This window comes from Sminthopsis crassicaudata, chromosome 2 (genome assembly GCF_048593235.1).
Source record: "Sminthopsis crassicaudata isolate SCR6 chromosome 2, ASM4859323v1, whole genome shotgun sequence".
Taxonomy (NCBI): Eukaryota; Metazoa; Chordata; class Mammalia; order Dasyuromorphia; family Dasyuridae; genus Sminthopsis; species Sminthopsis crassicaudata.
The window spans coordinates 79,441,323-79,462,276 of NC_133618.1; the positions used below are offsets into that span (position 1 = coordinate 79,441,323).

Sequence of the window (20,954 nt, forward strand, 5' to 3'; positions counted from 1 at the left end):
TACAATGTGCATTATCTTAGGGTCAATATGAATACTGACAGCTTTAAATCTGGAATCTTATAAAATATCAGACATGTATGTTTTCTGCTTACCTTATATGCCTGAAGGAGGGCCAGATAATCACTGTTTGCTAATGCAAATTCCAGTTTTTTCTGATTTGCTTCTTCCCTTTTATCCCAGGGAGACACCTAAATAAAAATTAAGATTTGAAGACCACATTTCACCTGAGCTTTTAACCAGCAGTTTCCTATTGAGGGTACCAGGTACTCTAAACAAAGCATACTCATTTTATGGCTGATTAATTGTAATTAGGGTGTACTTGGGAACTCTATTTTGATCTGCCCTTGTGTTTATCCACCCTGAATATTGTGGAACTTTTACTTCTAACTAGCAAGATATCACCAAAACTACATACTTAAAGAAAAATGGTATGAGTCCTAAACACTGTATGTTATTAATCCTTTGACACCTTCAGTTTAACAGATTCTCTTTAAGAGAATCATATGATTCATATCTACAAGGACTTGAATCCTCCTCTCATGGTCAAAAGTAATTAATATTTTTAAAATTTCACAATGTCACCTGATCTTTATCCTTCTCTTTTTTTCTCAAAATCTATTGTCATAATCATCTTGTATTCTATCTAGATTGTTTCCTTTAGTTTTGCAGAAGCAGCCTATATGTAAAACATTTTTAAAAAAAATGTCTAAATGGATTATTTCATTTTTCTATTTTTATCCATTTTAAATATTAGACATTTATTCTGCTTTTCATTCTCCAATGAAAGAAAAGAAATTCTAATTGAAGAAAGCTAAGAGGAAAAGGTTAACATTTTGGAAAATAACATTACTCATATAGTACTAGCAAAATGCCAGTCTTCCTATGGGTGGTTAATGTTTTCTGCTGACAATATAAATGTTTCTAAATGCAACATAACAGTATTAGAACAAAAAAATAATGCTTTACACATGATTAGTACAGTTGGATTTTGAGCTGATGGATTAATGCCATCAGAAGTATCTAACGTTCATCTGAGAAAACAAAGTTAAATCGGCCTAAGTATGTGTCTGTGCAAAAAAGATCTTTGTACCATATAACAGTATTCCCTGAAGTAACTAAGCTTTGGTTTTTATGGTACTCAAGACCACACACACAATTTGGATCCTGTCATTTTAGAGAAATATTGTTCATGCTACAATACTTACAAAAGGGGACTTAAAAGCCAAACTAGCCGCAATTGTTAAGGCTGGATCCAGACAACGGAAGATGGCACCAAATAGCATGAGCTTGCCAATTCTCACATCCACAGGTAAAGAAGCCAAATGATAACCCAGGGGGGTCAATTTTTCATCTGGAGTTAAAGCTCCCAAATCTTGAAGTCGAACTTTAGAGGTTCGGAGAGACTCAATTCGAGGTGGCTCAATAAGCTGAGAGAACACAGACTGAAGGCTGTGATCAGTAAACATCTCCAAAATTTTAATTCTTAAAATGGAAAGAAAATTATTTGTCAATCTTTATACTGACCACTGTCATTCACAAAATGATGATACAGGAGACTGAATACTTAATCTTCTTAAAGTAAAAAATAACATTTAAATTCCTAGATCACAAATCCTTTCATATGTTTTCAAAGACCAAGTTCCCAACTTCAAAGCTTACTTTGAATCGCTGATGAGGTTTTTCTGGAAGGTATCTGTCTAAACATCAGAAAACCTCAGGCTAGAGGGAAGATAATCTTGCCTTTCAAAGTTCCAAATGTCTCGGATTTCTCAGTGAGCAAAAACAGGAAATGGATTCCATTTAATTCTTACCTTTTTCTTAAAGCAATTATTGTCTATCTAAGTAATATGACACCTCAATCATGTTCTATCTTGTTCTATCAGTATGGCTTATTGGTTAAGCAGATTTAAATTGAGGAATGATCTAGAATTCAAATTTTCTTTCTGCTCTGTGCAACTCTTTAGGACTGTAAGTTGCAGAGAAGGTAGATCTGCACTGGTAGGAAATTCCCTAAACTAATGAAATCAGTGGCTTAGCCCCTAAACCTATTCCTTTATGCCTTGTAATGTACTATTTTGAACTGCTAATTAAATGACTTGTTGATTTTTACCTTTTGACATGTTTATGTCTTTTAGTAGGCTATAAGAAGTACTATCACATGTCAAAAACCTTTTTAAAACTAGGTGCTCAAATACATTTTTGATGCTTTGATTTATTCTAAGGCGGCTAAGCAAAATTGATCAAATATTTAAAATTTCTGACACTCCAGATGTAAGTCCTTAACTAACTCATTTTTTTCTTAAATCTGTTTTAGTCCTTTATTCATCAAGATTCTTTCAAAATGGATTCTATTTAATAAAATCATTTGGAATAAATACTATCATAAATGGACTACTTAGACAAAACAAGTGACCTTATTTCACATCAAGTATTATTACTTGAGACATATGGTAGAAACATCCCACAGGAGCTTTTATATACCTTAGCATGTGCACTTGATACATGAATTAGTTCTTTTATGCTAATATGGAGCAAAACTTCTTCCATTTGGAAAAAAGAATGGATGTAACCAAGTCAATAAAGAGAAACTGAGAACATCTGGAAACAAATTAAAGACATTCAGGTGTACCTGAGGCACAGCTGTTCCAGTGGCACTCTCTGGATTTCTGGCAGCTGCTGTTTCAAAAGCTGATGATTGTAGTGATAACTACTGAATAAATGGAAGCAGACTCCAGAGGCAATACGCCCTGCTCGGCCTTTTCTTTGCAGAGCATTAGCTCGAGACACAAATGTATCCTCTAGACTTTCCATCCCTTTGCTTGGATCATACCTATAACAATGAAAGAGTGACTTTGGAAAAGGATGACCAAAATTTCATTTGTGGATAGAAAGGAAGGACCTGGATATTTTGGCAGAGAGATATCTATCATTTTCTCTCTGCTGTTATATTATAGGTCTTCAGGAAGAACCTTTTGTTAGAGTCCAGTTCTGCATATATGAATATATGAAGTGATGATAAAAATTTCCATAAACCTCAGTTAGAGATGTCTCATTACTTTAAAGTCACACCACATAAATCCATTCTTTTACTTTTTACATCTGGTCTAATTCTGTATAACATTTATACATTCTATACAGCATTTTAAATAGTCTATTGATTGGTTGCATGTTAATAAAATTAACAACATTTTAACTAAGATTTCTGGGTGAGAAAATCTGATTTTTACAAATTTTTGTTTCTTAAAGTTCCTATGACTCTTTAAGTGGTACTTAAAACATGAGTTTACCCTATAGTTTCAAGCATAATTAAAGTAACAGCTGGCAGGGGCCAGAAAGGTTGCTGAGTTTTTTTTGGTAAGTCATGTAATATAATACACAAAAGCAGGGACAGACCTAAAGCAAAAGGAAGGAGTTAACAGAATTGCTGTGAGGTCCTGTACCCAATTCACTCACCAACAAATCTTTGGGCCCTTCATGTAACCTTGCCTTATGCCATTTCACCCCACCAGAAACCACTGAAGGAGAATACCTTTTTTCCTTCATTTTCCCAGAATCAATTACATAAACAACATCATCAATGGTAATAGATGTCTCTGCAATGTTGGTGGAAATGATGATCTTGGTTACTCCTTTGGGAGGTTTAACAAACACAAGTTGCTGTTCTTCACTAGACAAAGATGAGTGAAGTGGAAGAATGATACACCTGAAAAGAGATGAGAACAGCTATCACTGGATTAAAAGAACCAATCATTGTTCAGACACAATTCTCATGAAAAACTAATAACATGATCTAACCACTAGTATCTATCTCTAAACCTGTACCCAAAGTACAAATCTTTGAATGTGAAGCTCTTTTTGATACTTCAGTATGTATCTACTCAATTACTTTAGAAGTTTATTATATTAAGGAGCAAAGTATCTCTTCCCTTTTTTTTTTTTAATCCACCATAAAACTTCAGAAGCAAGCAATACGCAGTATTTTTTCTCACTCATATCATTAAGTTCTGAAGTTCAGAGATGGAGTGTCTTATTTGTGGAACAACCAGGAGGATAGTCATTGGACCAAAGAGTACATGTTGGGGAGTAAAGTATAAAAAAGGCAGGTAGGTGGCAAAGTAGATAGAGTGCTGGGCCTGAAGTCAGGAAGACTCATTTTCTTAAGCTCAGTTTGGCTTTAGACACTAGTTGTGTGACCCTGGATAAGTCCTTTAAGCTCTATTTACTCAGTTTCATTATTTGTAAAATGATTTGAAGAAGGAAATGGCAAACCACTCCAATCTCTTTGCCAAGAAAACCCCAAATAGGGTCATGAAGAGTTAGACATGACTGAAACAAGTGAATAAAAAGTTGTAAGAAGACTAGAGAGGTAGGAGGGAGCTAAGTTATGAAGAGCTTGGAATGCCAAATAGAACATTTTGTATTTGTTTTGGCAACAATAGGAAACCACTAAAGTTTACTGAGTAGGGAAATGATCAAACTTATGAATGGAGTGGGAGAGACTTGCGGCAGGTAGACTCATTGATAGGCTAGCTCAATAGTATAGGTATAAGAAGAAGAGGGGCTTGTACTAGAATGGTGGCAGTGTTAGAAGAGAGAAGGGTGCACATGTGAAAGATGTTTCAAAAGGTGAAATAAACAGTCCTTGGCAATAACTTAGATATTAGGAGAGGTATATGTGTGTGAGAGGTAGTGAGGAATGCAAGATGACTCCTAGGTTGTGAATCTGAAGGATTGAGAGGATGGTGTTGCCGTCTACTACAATAGGAAAGGCTAGAGAGAAGGAGGGTTTAGGTGAATAATAAATTCTCTTTTGAACATATTAAGTTAAAGATGTTGTATTAAACATCTAGTTTGAGATGTCATAAAGGCAATTAGACTAGAGGTCAATAAGACATTGGGGCAGGAAAAGTAGATTTGAGAATTCTCAGCACAGAGGGGGTAATTAAATCTATAGGAGCTGATGAGATCACCATCAAAGTAGATAGGAAAATATGTCCATCAAAGCATCTCTCTAAAAACTGAATCCTATCTCCTATATCTGGTTTGCTTTTCTCTAAGCAAGAAAGTGTTAATGGAAAGTGCCTACTGAAAGTAGGTTCAGCCAAAATGAGGGGTATAAAATGGGAATAAATTGATTCTCTGGAGTGAAAATATTTTTTCATTAATAGATAGCTTTTATAAACACACATAGCTATGTGGAGAGAGTAGGTGTCCAGTAAGATGCTCATCCTAGTTTTAGAGATAGAAGAAGCCTAAAAGGCCATCTAGGTTAACCCTTTCATTTGAGAAATGAAAAAACAGAGGTCCAGAGTTACTATAAAGTGTTTATTAAGCACTTACTATGTGCCAGGCATTGTGACAATTCTAGAAATATTTAAAAATGCAAGTAAGCTAGCTTCTGCCCTAAAGGAGTTTACATTCCAATGTGGGAAGACAATGCATAAAGAGAAATTGGAAGGGGAAAGGATGTGGAGTGGGCCTCTCAATGATATAGGTCCTGGGGCTTCAGCAAGATAATGCAAAAGCTAACCCTATCAGGTCCAAAGAACCCAGGGGCAGAATTCAGGTTATTGGTGGGGAGATGCTGACCTGAGTTGACACAGCATGGTTAGAATGACTGGGGAAGTGGTATAGAGGCACACACTAATTCTCTGGGATACCCACTTAGCTCCCTACAATGTAATAGCCACACTTATATTTCAGTGTGGATAAGTGACTGGTCACTCACACAGCTCCAAATTTACCATAAGGAGACTTTGGAGTATTTCTGGTAATTCAATATGTACTGGGTCATTTTCAAATTGGAACATTTGCAGAACATGACCAATAATAGGAAATTCTTTAATAATTCTAAAATGGGTTTAGTAGACATAGGAAAAATGTAGTTATTTACATGATATATATTTTCATATTTTGTTGAAAACTATAATTAACACAGACTTGAGAAAAGGGAGTGTTTTTTTAGTCTCTCCAAATGCCCAGAACACTTTGTTTGTTTTTTTGATGAATAACAAAATAGTAGAAATTAATGAACTACATATATATATATATATGTGTGTGTGTGTATATATATATATATATATATATATATATATATATATATATATATATATATATACATATATATATATGTGTGTGTATATATATATATATATATATGTATACCTTTTATTGGAGGCTGAATTATTAATGAAAAAAGAACATTGGGCTTAGAAATGGAAGGTCGTGGAGTCTTGTCTAGGCATTTACTGACTGTTCAACACTGTATCTTTCTATATTTCAGTTTCACCATCTATAAAATAGAGACAAAACTTGTCCTACTGATCTCACAGTTTTGCTATCCCCATTTTGTAAATTTTAAAGTGTCATTCATTCAGAAAACATTCAAAGTTACACAGGAATTAGCATCAGAGCTGAGATTTGAACCCAGGTTCTTTACTCCAAAACTAGTGCTCTTTCTCATTATTTTATGTAGTTATAAAAAGGCTCAGTATGCTGGAAAACAAAATACTTACCGCTTATTCCGTCTGTTGTTGAAGAGATGATTAGACTGTAGCTGTTCATAAAGCATTTTAATTTCTGCTAGTCCTGGTAAAAATACTAATACAGCACCTAAATATATGAGAATTATTTTGATGAAATAAATGAACCAAAACCAATTTGTATCAATAAAATGTTATGAATTTATCAGTTTTAAGCAAGAAGTAGTCATACCTGGCATTTAAAAATCTTAAACTGTATACATTTTAGATTTTTTTTTTTTTTTAAATTCCCAAAGCCCTTGTGAGAGAAAAACAATTTACATATGATTTCACTTAAAAACCATGAATGTTCCTTGGGACAAAATATCTGACAAAGAAGACCTGACAAGGACTGCATCCATTCAACCTCCTCATTTTATAGATGAGGAAGCTGAGATTCATAAACATTAATAATCTGCCCAGGGTAACACAGCTAGTAAGTGTCTGAGAAACGTTATCAATGAAAGTCTTACTTTACTGATTCCAAGTTTATTACTTAATTTATCACCAAGCTGACTCTTTCTATGTAACTGGAAAAATAGGCATGAAAAATGTAATGTCCAAGGATATTTATGCCATTAACATGATTAGGAGACACTACCAATCAATCCTTTCTTTTAGTCAAATATTTAGTGAAAACCTATAGCATTCCTGGTTCCCTACTAGGAGATAAATAATATCATCTTCCCTCAAGAAAATAGCCATCTGTTTGCCATTTCTCCACAGTAGCAAACATCAAAGTGGATATGAAAACATAAAATAATAAAAAGTCAAGGAGATCTCAAAATTAATTCTTAGCTACAACTATCTTCTTTTATGTGTGTGACTATTCCTTGGTCAATTTCTATTCAACTACTATTCAATCTTTCTTAATGTTTTTGATAAGAGATTAGGCTTAATTGTACCTCTCACTTTTGCTAACTATCTACTGTGCTATCTAGCTGTCTGACCCTATAATGCCAACACCACCTTTTTTGGCAGTCATGACACACTGCTGACATACTGATGTTGTAATTAAGAAAAAGTTAGTCTTTTTTCATATTCATATTAACTCATATATTTCTCATATTCTAAATATACAGTTAATTTTTAATACAAACACAGGATTTTAGATTATTAAAAAAGCCTCCTATTGACAAATATAAGTTTTTAAATATTAAAATGAACAACAAAGCAAGAAAAAAAACATTTTAAGACAGTAAATTGTATTCTTGTCCATAAAGCTTCTGTTTCTTACTGTTAAGTAGAACAAATAATGTGTAAATTGTTTTTAAAACAGAAGATATCAAATCAATCAGTTATTTCTGTTAACCTTTTTGCATATCTTTTTTTTGGGTGTACTTAACAGATTTGTTGCCATTATTATCATTAATGACATAATTGTCAGTTATTATTTATTGAATTTAACTTTTTGTTACAATTTGTTTATGGAATTGGACTTGCTGTTCAACATAATGATTCTTAGCTCTGCACATTGGAAAAGCAGATTAAGTATTTAGGTACTAGAGAATGTAGACATGGGCACAAGGCGGATAAACTCCAAGTTAGCTGATTTAGTCGAGATTAGTAACTTTCACATTACCATTTTATTAGAAAAAGATCAAAACTTAATGGAGTCACTGTTAATTTCACTAATTCATTCTACAATAGTCTCCCATTTTACTACAATTATATACTTTCTTTTGCCATTCTTTTCATGTGTATGTGTGTGTATGTATACATATGTATGCATATAAAAACACAAATAGTAGTGGGTTGATATTACCTGGTGGGTATGAGTGCGTTCCATCTACAATCCATTCTAGTAAGGCCTCTATTAATTCAAGGTTAACCTTTTCTAGATCCATCATCGACATTGTTTTGATTACAGATTTATTAAATCCTGAAAAATGAATAAAGGTCAACAGAATAACACAAATCAGCATTTCAATGTATTACAATCTTATTTCTCAAAGGGGCAAAGTGATCCAAGTCTTTCAGAAACAGCAGCTCAAAGCACCAGTGCTGATTAGCAGTGTGGTCAGATCCATGAATAGTTATTCACATATAAAAGTAAATGTTATATATATATATATATATATATATATATATATATATATATATATATATATACACACACACACATATATATATATATATATATATATATATATATATATATATATATATATATATATATATATATATATATATATATATATATATATATATATATATATATATATATATATGTATATAAAACTTACTTATGTAGTTATATATAAATTTGTAATCTATTGTATGCATATATTTATAATACTTTTTTATATTTGCATATTATTTATCTGTCTGAAAGAGGGACTTACTATTGACATATAGATGTCTTCAGTTAGAAATAAGGAACAGAATAGTTTGAGCAGGAATGGACATGTAAGCTCATCCAATTGAATTTATTTTATTTTTTTAAAAATTCTGAACTTAATACCAAATAAACGAGCATTTTTGTATATTTTATAAAACAGGAGATGATTGTATACATGAAACTGCAAATTTTTATTACATAAAGTTTACAAAGCACATGATAAATTCAACAAAAATTTAATATTTTTTCTTTCTGCTTATATTTGTAGCTCTGGTACATTAGCATAATGCATGGCACAGTAAGACTACTTACACGGAATCTTCAAATCTGTTCTAGTTGTGTGTGATTCCTTTTTGCCTTCTCATTTTTAGGGAGGGAGCAGATTCCCCTCATCTTTCTCTATTCCTTATCTCCCAAACCGAGTAATAAAATCATTATAACAAACGTGGAAAGACAAGCAAAACAATGCCCATATTTGGCATATAACAAATGTGTCTTCTATATTTTCAGTCCATTCTCCCCAGTCTCTGTCCATAGATGGAAAGCATGTTCCCTCATTGGTATTTTGAAATTATGGTTAATCATTACACTCATCAGAGTTAAGTTGTTCAGTGTTTTTTGTTTTTTTTCATGGTCCTATTGTATAGATTCATTTTACATCAATTCATATAAATCTTCCCAGATTTTTCCAAAACTGTCCCTTTCTTCATTTCTTAAGGCATAATATATCATTACATTTATATACTATAATTTATTCAGCTATTTCCTGATAGGTTCTTTCTTAATTTACAATTCTTTGCCATAACAAAGAACGGCTGTAAATATTTTTGAAATCTAGATTCTTTTTCTCTTCTTTGATCTCTCTTGGGTAATGTTCTGGTATTGGGCATAGATCCAAATTGGTTTTCAGGATGGCAAGACTAGTTCACAACTCCACAAATGATGTATTAATGTCCCTTTTCCTATGGCTTCTCCAATATTTGTCATTTTCATTTTTGGTTATTTTTGCCAATCTAACAGGCATGAGATAGACCTTCAAAGCAGCTTTAATTTGAATTTCTCTATTAGTGATTCTGAGCATTTTTTCATTTGATTGTTAGTAGTGTAGATTTCTTCCTCAGAGAATTGCCTGCTCATATCTTTTGAGCAATGACTTTTGTCCTTATAAGTTTGATTCAATTATTTAACATATGATGTAAATAAGAATCTTTATCAAAACAAAATTTGATATAAAGTTGTTTGTTGTTTTTTTTTTTTTGCCATGTAACTGCATTTTTTTTTTTAAGGTATATTGGTTTTGTTTGTGCAAAACTTTTAAAATTGTATATTATCAAAATGATTCATTTTGTCTTTGGTGATCTTTTCTATCCCTTTTTGGTCAAGAATTGTTTCCCTATTCATAACTGTGAAAAGTAATTTCTTCCTTGCTCCTCTTAATTTGTTTTTGATATGACTTTATCACTTTCAGGTATCTGTTTGGAGTTTACTTTCATACATGAAATTTTGATTCACACTCAATTTCTACTAAACTATTTTCCAGTTTTTTTTTTCCAGCAGTTTTTGTTGACCTTAACCCAAAAACCATGACCTTTGGGTTTAGCCAACATCAGGCTCCTATTAAATACGCTGGCCTGTATCTATTTATATGTAATGTACCTAATTTTTCCATTTGTTGACCTTTATTTTTCAACTAGTACTTAATAGTTTTAATGATAATTGCTTTGTAATATAGCGTGAAATCTGATACTAGGGTACAAAGCCTTTTACTTTTCCACTTGTATTGTCATTTTTATTGTATTAGTTCTATCTACCTACAAATAATTAATATTTCTCCAATTATTTAGATATGCTTTTGTAAAGAATATTCTAGAAGTATATTCATATAGTTTGTGTATGTGTCTTGGTAGACAGACATATATTTTATTCAATAGTTATTTTGAGTAAAATTTCTCTACCTCTTTCTGAAGGACTTATAGTTTTTTGTGAAAAAATTTCTAAAATTGTTTCAATTAATTTTTAGTTGTCTCCCTAGGGTTAATAAATTATAACATAAATTTAAAAGCAATAATTTCATTCTTTCTTTGCCTATGCTTATTTCCGTGATTTCTTTCTTATGCTTCTATAATAATTAGAATTTCTAGCACTATATTAAAGAGTAGTTGTGATAATGTGATAATGAAAATGCTTGTTTTATCCCTAACTTATTAGAAAGATCTCTTGGTTTACTCCCATTACAGAGTGCTGACTCTTGCTTTTAAATAGATGGTATTTACCATATTATGAGAAATCCATTTATTCCTATATTTTAAGTGTTTTTAACAGAAATAGTTATTGTATTTTGTGTAAAGAGGTTTTTTTTTTCCAATTTATTGATATAACTTGGCTCATTAAAAAAAATTAATTTAAGTCTACAATTTTAATGATTTTTTTCTAATATTGAACCAATTCTGAAGGCACGTTTAAATACAATGTGGTCAGAGTATATAATCTATTTTGACTTATTACTGTAACCTCTTTGCAAATGTTTTATTTAAAAATTCTGTATCATGATTCATTAGAGATACTGGCCTACAGTTTTCTTTCTATTTGGTTTAAGGATTAAGACTTTATTTGTGTCAGAAAAAATGTGGGATGTGTTCTTTTTCCATTTTTGCAAACATTTTATGTAATCAATTGTTCTTTGAACATTTGCTAGAATTCACTTGAATTCTGAAAATATTTAACAGTCTCATTTAAAATGTCATATTTATTAGCGTATACCTAGAAAAATAGTTTCCAATAATTTTTTTTATTTTTACTTCATTTGTTATAAATCCCCCCCCCCTTTTTTTTTTTGGATACCAAATAAATTGGAGGAAAAAAATAGGAGAAAGCAACTTTAAATATATTACCTGGATAACGAGCTGCAAGCTGCTTAAAGTTTAGCTGTTGATCTGGCACTGAATCCTTGACAGAGCTCTCATCCAAGAAGTGCAGGGAACGTCTCAGGTCCTCCTCTACTTCTTCAAATGCAGTTCTATTGCGTCTTGCTTTTCTTTCCTCTGAATTTTGCTTCATGGAACGCTTATATGGACTGCTATCTTCAATCACATAACTAAGGAACAAAGGCAAATGGAAGACAGATTTATCAATCACAGTTGCTGCTGGTCTGCACAAACCTCCAAACAAAAGCTATGATCTGTGCCATATCTCTCCCAAAGTCCTTCTGATTGCCCTCAATTCTACTGAGAAGTAAATTGAGCAGATTCATTCAGCTAATTTTAAAAATTTACATATCCTATAGTAAACTTCAAGAGTTTTATACATGTTAAGAGCCATGCCTGAAGTCTGGCTTTCTGTATGGGGAACAAACCAATCTGGTGAAGGCCAGAACTCATACACTTTACAATTACAACCATTTTATTTACATCTAAGATAACTGTGTAAAAGCCTTTATGTTAACAACTTCATTTTTGTTTAGATGAAGATACTTCTAAACCTTGCAAGATCTTAATTCTTTAATTTAATATTATCAAATCTCAATTAATAAAGTCATTAAATGCTACTCTTGTCAACTGCATTGATGAGATATATGTTTTAACTTAATTAAGGTGTCGAAAATAATGCTGGTATTAACAAGCATTTCCTTTGGTGTAGATTTGGAAAGCCAATCTTCTCCAAATTGGGAAAAGAACTAGATTTTGATACATCTTGTAATTGTAAAAACATGTGTATCCATAAAACTGATATTAAGTAGTTGTACTAAAACTAAGGGTCTAAACCTGCTTGTGCTACTAAATTGTATTACCTTGGGGATGCCATTTCAAAAGTGTTTTCATAGCTTCCTTTTTTTGGGGGGGGAGGGTCAAGATCCCCAATTTTATTGGTATAAAGAAGTTCCTAATGAGGAAACTTCTTCCATCAATTCAGATCAATAACTCAACTTACTCATTCATACTCTTAAAAGCTGTATGGGACACTAAAGAGTATTTATCAAAAGTGGGACTTTAGGTCTTATGGACTTTGCAGCTAGCCACTAAAATGATGTTGCTTTAGTTTCCTTATAAATAAAAAGACAAAAATTTCCTATATCTTCTTTGTATATAACAAATTAAGTATTAGTATATCACATGTCCCACGATAAATTAAAACCCAAAAAGTTACATTTAAATGAAATAAGTTTAAAATACTCTAGGGAAGCTAACTATTTACAAAAATCTTACTGTGACTTTAAAAAGAATTCTTTATTTTATAAAACTCACTCCTAATTTATCTTTTTGAGTGAATCTGGATTTTTATATACTATTTGCCTAAAGAACTAGGGGACAGTAAGGAAGAAGCACAGAACAGAATTATATTCATAACGTCAAAATTAAATTGAAACTGGCTTGAAAGTGTGATAGATTCTAATATGAGACCACTTAAAATCAATCAGCATATATAATTGTAAATGTTAAATTTTAGAAAAGAAAGTCAGTAATCAATAAGCATAAATGAATGAAGGATTGGGATATTACTAGGGAATGGCCTGTAAAAGGAAAAAAACCCCAAAACTTGATATTTTTTCCCACTGCCTTTCAGTGAACCTTAATATATTTCTTACTTAGTCATAGCAATTGCATCTTCCAGAAAAAACTGATCAACAGGAAATGTCCGGCCTATAAAGAGAAAATAAATATGAAAAGAATGCGACTTGATTGAAGTAAGCTCTTACAAGGGTACAGAGTTTTTCTGTATAAAAGCTAAATCAGTAACAGATTTAAAATGTTTTAAATGGTTTTTGAATGGGTAAGTTAATGTGAACATGATTTTCAAAAGAAAAACATGTTATTTATAAGCCCTTAAAAATTTTCAATCTCATTAATAATCACAGGTATAAAAACTAAAATCTCTCTGAGGTACCACTTTATATCCATCAAATTGGCAAAAATAAAAGCAATGAAAACTTGATTATGGTAGGATTGCAGAACACAAACAGGTACCCTCATTCATTGCTAGTGGAGTCCAAAGTAAAAAAAAATAAAAGTTGCAGAAATAATCCCTAACTGATAACAATGTTGAAAATTTACTCTGAAAGTATAATTTTTAAAAAGATAGCTATCTGTTCAATAATACCAACATTATTTGTAATTGCAAAACAAAACAAAACAAAAAAACTAGAAGCAGCTTAAATGCCTAATAATAGAAGAATAATAAAATAAATTGGGGGTACATTAATATTCTGCACTTTTCTACTGCAACTAAGACAAACAAGTATGAAGAGTATCAAGAAATCTGGCAAGAACTTTAATGATACAACACAAAACAAAAAAAGTAAAAAAAAAAAAACTTCAAGAATAGCAAACAACACTAATTGTGTTAGTGGTCATATAAGAAGAAAAAGGACCAGACAAATAATTTTGATGATGTCCTACAGGAAGTGACTGAAAAGTTGTTATTTTGTAAAAATTCATTTATTTACATGTAAACAATTACAAAGAATTTTCTTACAATTTTCCTTATAAGGACAGAATGACTAATATTTAATATTGTCATTATTTTTAAGATAAATTAAAAAACCTGCTTATGAAATTCGTGGAAAGATTATTGCTTTTTATCAGATCAATAGCTGAAGGTTACACAGCATTGCACAAGAGGACTAATGAAAATACTGGAAAGATGAAAAATTTGGGGTATATATTTGCCTGCTGTGATTAATACTTACAAAAGCATATGGCCAGCTTTAAATTGCTTTGGAAATATACAATTATTATTATTATACATGATTCTATTTCTTTTCTACTTCTGTGGACACTAACAATTCATCTGGAAGAAAAAATATATTGAGAGAACATTTACCAGACTCCACTTTACATAATGACTATAGATCTTCAGAGAACACTTTATTATACAAACAACTTTACTGTAAAAACAAAAACTTGAAAGATGTAAAAATTCTATTCAATCCAATGATTCCAAAAGATGGATGATGAAGAATCATGCTTATCCATTTTTTTGAAAGAGAGCTAAGTGGTGTACATTCAGGGTACAGAATGTGACATATTTCTTGAACATGGCTAATTTGTAATTAATTTTATTATATGCTATTTGTATTTGTTACAAGGGTTCTCTTTTTTTCAATGGTAGGGGGTGGGAGTGGGAGGAAGAGAAAATGGATTATAGTTATTTAAAAATCATTTTAAAAAGAACTATAGGCTTTTATAGTTCTTTGATATTTAGTTGGGTATCACCTAAGCCTCTATTTTAGGTCCTTTTCTTTTACTTATATGCTATCTTACTTGGTGATTTCATCAGCTCCTATGTGCTCAATTACTATATCTATGCTGATGGAGCTCTAGTTTCTTTTCTGAGCTAGCCCTACAAGCACCTCAAACTCAACATGTCCAAAACGAACTCACCCAAGCAACCATTCTAAACCAGGTCTTTGTCATCTCTTGTTTAGGCTATCAAATAGTCTTCTGATTGGTCTCTCTGCCTTAAATTTTCTCTCACTCCAATTCATCCTCCTCTCAGAAGGAATCCTATGCCAAAATTATTTTCCTGCAGTGGAAGACTGAGCAGGTCATTGTTCCTCCCCAACTTCCCCTATCCCTACTCAATATACTCCAGCAGCTCCTTATGACCTCCAGAATCAAATATAAAATCCTGTTTGGCATTTAAAGTCCTCAATGATCTAGTCCATTTCCACATTTTTTTTTTTAATAGTTTTCTCTCTTGCATGCCCTCTGAAATCCAGCCGCAGTCACCTCCTTGCTGCTATTTGTACTGACTGTCCCTCATGACCAAAAATACTCTCTTGCCTCACTTCCCACTCAGCTTCCTTGTTTCTACAGTTGGAATCTCTTCATCTAGAGGCCTATTCCAATCATCTACCTTTCTCTTCCTTATCCTAGTTGGTCCCTTTTGTTTGGGAATGGGCTTCTACGTATACTCTACACATACACATAGAGCAGTTATTTGCATGATATCTTTCTCCCTTTCTTTCTCCTCCCTCCTATCTCCACATTTAGAATGGGAGTTCCTTAAGGGTTAGGGGTCACATTTTTGCTTTTTGTTATATTTTTAGGGTTTAGTACAGTCTCTGGAATATAGTAGGCACTTAATGAGTGCTTGTTGATTATTTCTCTACTCTCAAATTTTCCATAACTAAATAGTTATTTAATTTCAGAGAGTCAAAAGACTCACAATGTTGGATGAGTTAATATCTCTGAGTCTCAATTTCCCCATAATTTTTTAAAAATAAAAATCAACAGCGAGACTTGAAGACCATTATACACCTTTCATTTCCATTAATTGTGCATGGATTTTTTTTTTCCAGTTAAGCAATATTTGAATATGCAAGTCTGTGTCTCCGGACATACAACTAGCGTGATTTCTTACTCCCTGGGGGAATTTTGTCAGGAATCAGTAATCAGTTCTGTGTACTCTTTCCTATTTTTTTTTTTTTTTTTTGACCTATCATCACTAAGAATCATGGGCTTTTGACTTGTTTCCCCACAATGGGGATGAATTTGTATTGGTCCATCGACAATTTTTCACAAAAGACATACATATTCCAAAACAAAACCAAATCAAAAAACCAAAAAAAAACCCCAAGTCCCCCCAAATTTGGCCTGCATTAAGGGTACAGTGTATGACAGCTTAACAGAATGAAGCTAATTGGCTTATTAGTTCTCAACACTAAACCAACTGGCCAGTGAGAGGAAATTTTCAACTACAGGGCTGGATGCAGCTAGGTTAATAGCAATTTAAGATTATTTCCTGAGCTAGCAAGAATGTGTTCATAAATGAGCAGGACCAGGAGATCATTATATACTTCAACAACAATACTATATGATGATCAACTCTGATGGATGTGGCCCTCTTCAACAATGAGATGAACCAAATCAGTTCCAATAGAGCAGTAATGAATTGAACCAGAGTTCTTTCCCTGGAAATGAGTATATACCACTACATAGAATTCCCAATTCCTCTATTTTTGTCAGCCTGCATTTTTGATTTCCTTCACAGGTTAATTGTACACTATTTTAAAGTCCGATTCTCTTTGTACAGCAAAATAACTGTATGGACATGTATACATGTATTGTATTTAACATATACTTTAACATATATAACATGTATTGGTCAACCTGCCACCTGGGCGAGCAGGTGGGGGGAAGGAAGGGAAATATTGTAACAAAAGGTTTTGCAATTGTCAATGCTGAAAAATTACCCATGCATATATCTTGTAAATAAAAAGCTATAATAATAAAAAAAAGAATGTGTTCATAAATTAGTAGCTACTAAAGGATCAAAGTTTTCTAGGTAATTGTTAGTGAAATATTCATTGCTATTAATAGTAAACTTGCAGAAATCTTTTTGAGAACAGTCTGGTAATATTAAGTAAAGAAAAAATATCTATTTTTGGTCACTATCATCTAAAGGTGACATCAAATAACAAATTTAAAAAGCTATCTATTCAAAGATTTGCAAATGGTTAAATTGTGTTACAATAATAGATAGTAAAACTTGACCAATATAAAATTGTTGGTTTTACTGTTCGTCTTATTTTGTTTTTGAAGTGGACAAATGACATCAGGAAGGTGATGCTGTGACATGCAAGTGAGTTGGATTTAAGTGAAGCAAAGTTGTGCAAAGTTATCAGCTTCACTTCTGTCCTCCGTCATCTGAGTACTGCAAGACACAGGTCAGGATCTGGTGATGGCCCCAGATGCAATGAGAGATCTTGGTCTTTTTGAGCTGAAGTCTTTCCCAGTCTCAGTTTGAATGAAGAATTGTCCATTCAGTGATTAAGGCTAAGGTAAGAATTAAGGCAAAAGATGGCCTAGTTTGCCTTCACAAAAGAATCAATCCAAGAGGGGAAAACCCTCAGTTTCTAACTAGAACAGAAGCAATGGCTTTTTACACTCACTCTGAGCCATCAAACCCAAACAATAAGCAAGTGAAACTTGGGTTGAGATCTGTTATTAGTATAATCAAATAACAGCATCTGAATTCCAACAGGCCTGGTGTTCGGGAGCTATATTTCAAAAAATCATAAAAGAAATTTACATGAGACAATTTACATGAAGAATGCAAAGAAATCTGGAAAGAGGTTTTTGAAATGACACACAGCAGAAAAGAAAAAAATAGAATAGAGATTAAACTATGGGCACACAAAAGGAAAAGTGAATGTAAATAGCCCTGGAGAAAGGTTTAAGACACCTCTTCATTATAAATTAATTAAATGGTGAATCATCAGCAGCAAGTTTAATCAAGTTTAATGATGTTCACCACTAAGTTTTTAGCAAAAGCTAAAACTAAGAAGTACAGGATTTTTAAATTTTGAAATAGAGTTCCACTAAATAATTTTATTATATCACTATTTTTCAAAAATGTTTTTCAATAATGATGACAGAAGGGAATTAGCTGGAAAGGAGCCTTAGTAAGTAGGAAAATTACAATTTGGCCATCTTGCTAATTTTTTAAAGCTTAGAGACTTAAGGAATTTCTTTTAGCTAAAGATCTATAATTAGAATCAGGTTTATAGTATTATCTTTTTCCTAATTTTTTTTTTCCTAATACCTACTTTGACCAATTAAATACTATTAATAATTTACCAATCAGTTCTTTCAGACCATTCCTTTATAAAAAATTTACAGAGAAGTTAAAACCCAGAGATGTTAAGCAATCAGAAGCAAATTAGCACCAACATACCTAAAAAGTATTCTAACTATACAATTTAATTTACTAAATTATGTAATCTTTATAATTAAAGCACATATTATAACAGATAGCTTCTTTCTAAAAGCCTGCTATGATAAAACTTTTTCAGGTTTCAGATTAAACATTAATATTTTAAATAACAGAGTTTAAATCATAGAGGCAACAAAAAATTTCTAAATGAAGGATGTTACTGACATAAGTTTCATAAAATACCTATAGTTTGATTTATAAAATACCTATAGGGTGATAAATATTTGTTTCTGGATAAGAAGTGATTATGCTATCAATACATTCCTTAATTGAGACACAATATTAAAATATTTTATATGTATTTAGCATGGATAATAATATAAAAATTTTAAAATACATTTTTTTCTCACCTGGTATATTAATAACTGGGCAAGAATTAAAGTATTCTGAGAAAAGCTCAGCATTCAAAGTGGCACTCATCAGAACAATACGAAGATCTCGATTCCGCAACATAACGTCCTTCAAAACTAGCAGCAAGAAATCACTAAAGGAAAGGAAAAACACCAACCAAATTAAAAGTTAAATATTTGTTCCATTCAGACCTTTCCTCTTTTTTTATTCATTACTACTATTTTGAAATGTAAGAAGACTTCTCAAAAGGTACTTCTCTTACTCACTTTTCCCTTTTCATCATTTTTATTTCCTATAACCTTTACAAATTCAAACTATATAATGCAAATTCACAAAAGAATCTAATTAAGTTACATGTGGCAAAGGTGGCTTGATGATTTTTTTAATGGCAATCTTGAAATGTTTCCCACATTTTATCTTTTTTTTTTTTTGCTTGACTTAGTGTTTTATTGAGAGTATAGATTTACGAAGGTGATGGAAGAAAATATTAATAGTGAAATTTTGTGTATAAAATTTTTCAGAAATCCAGTTAAGACATTTACCAATACAGCCCTGCCATTCACATTCTCCTTTCTCTGTTCAAATTCTTTTTGTCTTTCAAGGTCCTGTTCAAATGCTACCTTTTCAGAGAAGCCTTCCCTGACTAGACCAGCCTTCATTGATGTCCTTTTCTTCTGAACTATAGTATTTAAAGTCTCTACTGAACTCTTGAATTATTTCATCTTCCTTTTATATGTGAGAGTCTTCTCACTTTAATTACATCATAAGTTTCTGTAGTTTCTGTTAGTAGTATTTTTTAAAACAATTTTTTCCTTTAATCCTTAGATGGCATATTTCTTTTATATATATATATATATATCTTTTTATTGACAGAACATATGCATTGATAATTTTTTACATTATCCCTTGCACTTACTTCTGTTCCCTTCCCTCTCTCCATCCCCTCCCCTAGATGGCAGTCTTATGCCATTTGTAACGTGCTCTCCTGGCAGTTATAATTACTATTCTGTCCTAGACCCACCAGAGTACCTTTGACCACTGTCCTTTGCAGTGTGTACTCTACCCGGCTCGCCTCCTCTGAGGCCTTCTAAGGTCTCTGGCCACAATCTCTTGAATCTATAGCTTAATAACCGGTAGCGCACTCAAGAACAACCACGTGTAATAACATAAGTCTATAACACATTCTATAAGTTAAATATGTTATAGTATATCCTAGCTACAATATATGTGTGCAGAAGCACACAATTCTCTTGTTTCACAAGAAGAGTTGGATTCAGAAGGTAAAAATAACCTGGGAAGAAAAACAAAAATGCAAACAGTCCATATTCATTTCCCAGTGTTCTTTCTCTGGGCGTAGCTTATTCTGTCCATCATTGATCAATTGGAACTGAATTAAATTTTCTTTTCGTTGAAGATATCCACTTCCATCTTCATACAGTATTGTTGTTGATCTCCTGGTCCTGCTCATTTCACTCAGCATCAGTTCATGTAAGTTTTTCCAAGCCTCTCTGTATTCATCCTACTGGTCATTTCTTACAGAACAATAATATTCCATAACATTCACATACCACAATTTACCCAACCATTCTCCAATTGATGGGCATCTATTCATTTTCCAGTGTCTGACCACTACAAAAAGGGCTGCCACAAACATTTTGGCACATACAGGTCCCTTTCTCTTCTTTAGTATCTCTTTGGGATATAAGCCCAGTAGTAACACTGCTGGATCAAAGGGTATGCACAGTTTGATAACTTTTGGGGCATAATTCCAGATTGTTCTCCAGAATGGTTGGATTTGTTCACAACTTCACCAACAATGCATCAGTGTCCCAGTTTTTCCACATCCCCTCCAACATTTATTATTATTTGTTCCTGTCATTTTAGCCAATCTGACAGGTATGTAGTGGTATCTCAGAGTAGTCTTAATTTGCATTTCTCTGATCAGTAGTGATTTTGAACACCCTTTCATATGAGTAGAAATAGTTTCAATTTTATCATCTGAAAATTGTCTGTTCATATCCTTTGAC

The 20,954-nt window shown here is 32.2% G+C and overlaps 1 protein-coding gene across 6 annotated transcripts in view; it reads right to left on the reverse strand.

Moving 5' to 3' along the window:
- DHX57 (DExH-box helicase 57) overlaps nucleotides 1-20,954 on the reverse strand; it is a 60,431-nt gene that overhangs the window by 11,098 nt on the left and 28,379 nt on the right. For all 6 annotated transcript variants that reach the window (XM_074286624.1, XM_074286626.1, XM_074286623.1 and 3 more), the window contains 9 exons: nucleotides 18,927-19,060; nucleotides 13,445-13,499; nucleotides 11,754-11,956; nucleotides 8,287-8,403; nucleotides 6,516-6,612; nucleotides 3,530-3,703; nucleotides 2,630-2,830; nucleotides 1,206-1,482; nucleotides 93-188 (listed from right to left, as the gene is read on the reverse strand). In XM_074286624.1, the coding sequence (XP_074142725.1) occupies nucleotides 93-188; nucleotides 1,206-1,482; nucleotides 2,630-2,830; nucleotides 3,530-3,703; nucleotides 6,516-6,612; nucleotides 8,287-8,403; nucleotides 11,754-11,956; nucleotides 13,445-13,499; nucleotides 18,927-19,060 (1,354 nt within the window). The remainder of the gene's footprint in view (nucleotides 1-92; nucleotides 189-1,205; nucleotides 1,483-2,629; nucleotides 2,831-3,529; nucleotides 3,704-6,515; nucleotides 6,613-8,286; nucleotides 8,404-11,753; nucleotides 11,957-13,444; nucleotides 13,500-18,926; nucleotides 19,061-20,954) is intronic.